General features: G+C 41.0%; 1 protein-coding gene across 1 annotated transcript in view; it reads left to right on the forward strand.

Moving 5' to 3' along the window:
* Positions 1–3,770, forward strand: part of THSD7B (thrombospondin type 1 domain containing 7B) — a gene marked incomplete at both ends in the record, with an annotated part of 801,311 nt that extends 797,541 nt beyond the window's left edge. Inside the window, one exon of the mRNA XM_079709630.1 lies at positions 3,689–3,770. Within this exon, the coding sequence (XP_079565756.1) occupies positions 3,689–3,770 (82 nt within the window). The remainder of the gene's footprint in view (positions 1–3,688) is intronic.
* Positions 3,771–6,000: the final 2,230 nt, after the last annotated feature.

Raw genomic sequence — 6,000 nt, forward strand, 5'->3', positions numbered from 1 at the left:
GACCGTTTGCACGTCTGCCATTAGCATTTGGAGTTTTTGAAATAATATTACTGATGCCCAGCTCCCCTGGCAATAAAGACTCATGAGGTAATTTAGTGGGGACGACCACTGGGTGAGCTTGTAGGTAATCTAGACATAGTGCCTGGAAATTACTCAGAGAACTGAAGCTATTCTACCTTGCTCAGCACAACGCAGGAAAGGGGCTCTCAAATTTGAAAGTTTGAAGGTGGTGTCGCCACTTCCGAGGCTCGGCCCTCCTGAGTAGCTGCCTGTTAATGTCTTCTGGTCTGGGGATGGGTCCTTGTGGCTTGACTTCAAGAGTGCTGAGAAGTGCCAGCACTTGCCTGCCCGTTTACAATGAGCTCACTTTTCTGGTTTAATGGGTTTATCCTTTGCTAAAACGCAAATGGTCATGGAAGAGGTGATTTTAAAACGTGTCCATCAATGATCTCTTACAGCCGGGGTTGCATACTGGTTTTCTCCCTTGGGCCAACTCTGAAAGTGATGGTGGCTGTCAAGAGTGCTCCGTTAGGAAGAGTTATGAGGCTATTCCTGGGCTCAGCAGTAAACAATAATGTGATGGATGGGAGACGTCCACCGTGGGTACAGGCGGCCCATGGGCCAGGCATTGGTGGCTCCTGATTTTAGTATGAGTGAGGTGGTCACACCTTCCCCGATACCAGAGTTGAGGAGAGAAAGTGACTTAAAAAATGATTCCTAAATGAATTTCCTAAAAGTACCAGGTAGGGAGAAAGGAAAGGCAGCAGGGACTTCGAAGGACAAGTCTTCTATTTGCTGCCTGTGCAGAGGGCAGCCTCCCACTCAGCTCTTCCTCTTAGGGCTGTTAACTAGGCAGGAAGCTTTGTAAAGCCACAGCTCCCCAGCAAAATCACCACCTTATTCAGTGGTTGCTAACTTTTAAACTCTCTAAAAGTTCTCAGATCTCACACATTCCTAGATGTGACTTTAGTATCTGTCTATTGAGAGCTTACACAGTATGAAAAGAGGCATATGAAATGAAGCCTTCATCACAACCATCCCAACACACACCACAAGCCACAAAAATCCAAGACCTAGATACTGGGAGCCCCCTTTCTTTTTTTTTTTCCCTAGAGGTGAACACAGTGTTCATAATAATTCCATACCTAGAAACTGCTATAAAAATCTGTCTCATATTTGAGCAGAATTTTCCAGGCACAGTCCTAGAGGCTGGTCAACTTTATTATTGTCTCTTCTTTTGGAATTTTATTTTTTTATTGAAGTGTACTTAGTTTACAATGTTGTATTAGTTTCAAGTGTACAGCAAAGTGATTCAGTTATACACACACACACACACCAGTTCTTTTTCAGATTCTTTTCCATTATAGGTTATTACAAGATACCGAGGAGAGTTACCTGTGCTATGCAGTAGGTCCTCGTTGTTTACCTATTTCATATAGGGTAGTGTGTAAACTCCTAATTTATCTCTCATCCCCTTTGGTAACCAAATATTATTGTCTCTGTAAAGATCCAGCCATCTCTATCCCTCCTCCCCACGCCCCAGGACTCAGCTTTCCCATTTCTCTGCCAAACAGCCCTTAGCAAATGCCAAATAGAACAAAATAATGCCATTTGCAGCAAATGGATGGACCTAGAGATTGTCTGATTTACTTTGCTCAGTATGACAGAGAAAGACAAATATCATATGATATTGCTCATATGAGGAATCTAAAAAATGGTACAAATGAACTTATTTACAAAACAGAAATAGTCACAAATATAGAAAACAAGCTTATGGCTACCGGGGGGAAAGAGAGGGGGATAAATTGGGAGATTGGGATTGGCATATACACACTCCTATATATAAAGTAGATAACTGATAAGGAGCCTGGGCCTGGCAATATGACTAGAGACACTGGAATATACATATATGTTAATATAGATAAAGTTGAATGTTACTCAGATAATTATGCAGTAACTGCTCTTGAGAAGCGGAAGGGACCTGGGAAATGGGAAATCATAGGCCGAGGACGCCTCTGCAGAGAATTTAAAGCATATTTCTTCCTCCCCTCTGCTGAGAGGCAGGTGTTTGCCTGAAGCCAGTGCCCAGCACTCAGCAAGTCATACACTGAGCACCTGCTACATGCTGGGTGCCGGGTAGGGACACAGTAGGATCTCTGGTTCCTTGTAGTTGTAATTTACCTCTTTAGCATCTATAAATCGCTTCAAACATCAAAAAAATTTTTCTCCTGAATTAGAACCGGAGTATTTTAACCTAGGAGATTCTCCCTATAGCCATGTTATCAAACATCTTTTTTTTTTTTGTGGTAAAATTCACATATCAAACAATTCTCTAATTTAACCATTAAGTGAAAGATGCCAGACCCAAAAGGCCACACATATAGTATGATTCCATATGAAATACCCAGAATAGGCAAATTTACAGAGGCAGAAAGTTGATATGCGGTTGCCAGGGACAGAGTAGAGAACGGGGAGAGACTGAGTAGTGGGACCAGTTTCCCTTTAGGGTGATGGTTATGCAACACTGTAACACAGTGTTCGAAATGCCAGCCAGTTGTACACACTGAAATGTTTGTTTTTAATTTACATTCACTCGAAGTATAAAAATTAATACATACAGACAAAAAAGTTGTTTCCACCAAGTGCCTAATTAATGAATTGGATAGAGGGAGGATGCACTGAAGGGTTAAAAGCATTTGTCCTGTGTGTTTTAGATGCACTTAGATTCCAGGCTGTGCTACTCACTCAGTGACGTAAGGGAAGGTAACTAACCTCTCTAGTCCTTCTCCTTCAAGTAGCAGTAATCCTAATGCCTCCCTCTCAGTGCTGTCCTGGGACTTATTGAGATACCTTCTGTAAATCCTCAGCACAGCGCTTGGCACTTGATGGCTCCCCTGCTGGTGAGGACAACCCGAAGAGAGCTGGGCTCTGAAGTCACAGCAAAGCCAAGGCACTGAGGAGGGAAGGGAGACAGAACGGTGGGAGGTGGGGCACTGTGTGGTAGAATTCAAACTATAAATACTCATCAGCTGAGATTCACGCATACTGAGAATCAAAGAGCGTAATGCAGCATGTTTTGCCCAGATCTGGGGCATCACTGTGTGATTTGGGAATGTAACTCAAGTTCAGCTTCTCTCTCTGTGAGAAGGAATGGCGGCCCTCCCTGATCTGGCAACGTTGTTGACCTCAAGGAGAACAGAGACCAGGGAGAATAGCTTTGCCTGGTGCAGAACCAGTGAAATTTTCCTGACAGGCTCTGGTGACTTGGCAGCTAGATGTCAGGATTCAGGCCAGAGCAGAAGCGTGTTTACTTGAAAACAAGGGCAGAGTAAGGCGTGGGAGTCTGGCTGTTCTAGCTACTTATGATGTTAAACATCTGTGCTGTGGAGGTCATAGTAGTTCAGGAATTAGTGAGCAACAGATGTTCGCATTACTGCATATAAACAAAGGAAAGTAGCCTTTACCAAATTCATTGTTTCCACTAAACCATTTTTAAGATTTTGAAAAAAGAAAACAAAGGCTTCTCCTGGTTTAAGGGTCAAAGTACACCAATATTCCAAAAAGGAACCCACCAGTCCAGAGAAATCAATCTTTTGTCTAACCACTTGAATTTCTGTACCTCACAACTGTGTTTGGCAGGTGAAACAGCTCTGTGAACTTTATCTCAGGAATTCTTTTCCCTTTACAGCAAGAAGCCAAAACCACATCAAAGCACACCTCCCCAACAGAAGCCTCTGACCTTAGCCTACGATGGAGACTTAGACATGTAACCTGAAAAGGAAATCCAAATGTAGACATCAACTGCCTTAACTGCTTTCTCTCTTGTAGCTCTCAGAATTCTCAGTTTTTTGAGGAATCTCATGATGCGTTATACGAGGCAGGATACAAATATTGTGAAAGTAATATTGACTCAACTTCCTTTGGACATGGAGTCAAGGCTTATTTTGTCTGCCATTTTGCTTTCAAGTTGTTTGTGGGTGTGAGTGTTTAATTCTTTGATTTTCCCAAGGAACCTGAAAACCCTTCTCTTCCTACTTGGAAATGGGAAGAAGAAAACATGATGGAATTCCCACAGACTCGAGTATAAACTTTATCCTTAGCAGCATGACGACAATCTGGAGGAAAGTCCAGTCAAGGCATTTACTGTAAATGATGAGTCGCCTGACACTGCATTGTTATGCACTATGTTAGTGCAAATCCTTATTCTTCCCATACTTCAACACTGAGTTTTCTAGAGCTTACATCGGTTCAAAGACTTACAAATTGGATTGCCTATTTTCATGAACATAGAGAGAATGGGTTACCATTTCAGCAATTCTCTGAGTTTTTACCTTTACAAATTGTATTTTGTTTTGTAGCCAGGGGGATGATGGTACTTCATGGGTTGCATCTATTGAAAACAAATGGAATGTGTGTAATTGCTGGACTAGATGAAAGCTAGGTGGTTTTGAATGAAATGTGTATTGAATGTTAGGGTGTACAAATGAAGTAATAGGTGGTTATATTGGAGAAAGAGGTAAATTATTTCATTACTAAAACTGTGTATTTTAACAAAAACTTAGCCATGTACATATAGCATTAACCACACACAGTTGTAATTCAGTTTAATGATGAAAAACGCTGCTTTTGTAATTTCAATTTTCTTATTGAATATTTATAAATTCTTTTTTTGAATTTAATTATCTGACCTCATTTAATATATATCGAACGCTGATCCTGTTTGTAGCAAGTCTTGCTTTTTATAAGGTTTCAATAATATCTAAAACAACACATGAAAAAGCTGAAACCATTTTATGAAGATCAATGTTTGTAATTGTAGATGTTGAAAAGTAAGACGGTGCCATCTTGTGGTATTGACTTGTATTTATAACAAATAAAGTGCTCAAGAGACTAAAATGTTAACTGTTGTAGACTTCTTATTCCCTACTGAAGAGCCCATGCTTTGACGAAAACAGCTTTAATAACAGATTCCCTGTGTCACTGTTTTAGAGGTTGACAGCTGAAATCACTGACAGAGAAAAGGACTCTTACCCCACATTCTCAGCACTAATGGTTATACTATGAAATGGAGCCAAGCATGATTACAGAGTAGCTTTGAAGGAATATTTAAAGCTTAGCTAACATTAGAACAAACCACTGTAATAATAATGCCAACACTGACACATAAATGAACTGAGAGGCCCGAGAAAATAGAACTGTTTGTTAGAAATGTGATATGATGAGCAAGATAGAGGATGTTTTTACTTATACTAGGACTTGTGTTGACCATTTTAACACTAATTGATTTTCTTCAATGGCACCATGGTTTTAAGTGAAAAAAGTACATGAAAATAGCTTATGTCAATACTGTGGTTGAGGAAACAGCTCCTAGAATTGTCCTTTTATTAGTTCCCTTTAGCTAAAGCTTCAGTAGTCTTCATGGTAGTTCAAGAGATCCTGCTTCAGAGATCGAATCCTAGCTGTGCCCTTTACTGCCTGTATGAACCTATGCAAGGATGATAAATTGTCTCTGCCTCAGTTGTTTGACTCCCAGAGTGAGATAATGAAATCATTTTCCTCCTAAGGTAGACATTAACAATAAATGTAAAAGGGGGGTCTGGTTCAAGATGGCAACACAGAAGAATTCTGAACTCACCTCCTCCCACAGACATGCCAAATCTACAGCTACCTACGGAACAGTCCTCCAAAAGAAATCCAGAAACTAGCCAAGTGACTCCTACACATCAGGCACACAAGAAAAAACCCACATCAAAATGGGTAGGAGAGGCTGAGACACATTCTCTCTGTAAGCCCCACCCCTGGTGCAGTGACCCTCCATCAGGAGACACAATCCCCAGCTTCTCTCTGAGAAGTAAAATGTTTGAACCCTACATTTGGCACCCCAGTTTTTAAGACCTGCACCTGAGAGACAGGCGTTCAAAACATCTAGCTTTGAAAACCAACTGGGCTTGTGACCACAAGACCCACAAGGCCACAGTGAACAAAGAAACTTCTTAAAAA

This window comes from Hyperoodon ampullatus, assembly GCF_949752795.1.
Source record: "Hyperoodon ampullatus genome assembly, chromosome: 8".
Classification (NCBI taxonomy): Eukaryota; Metazoa; Chordata; class Mammalia; order Artiodactyla; family Ziphiidae; genus Hyperoodon; species Hyperoodon ampullatus.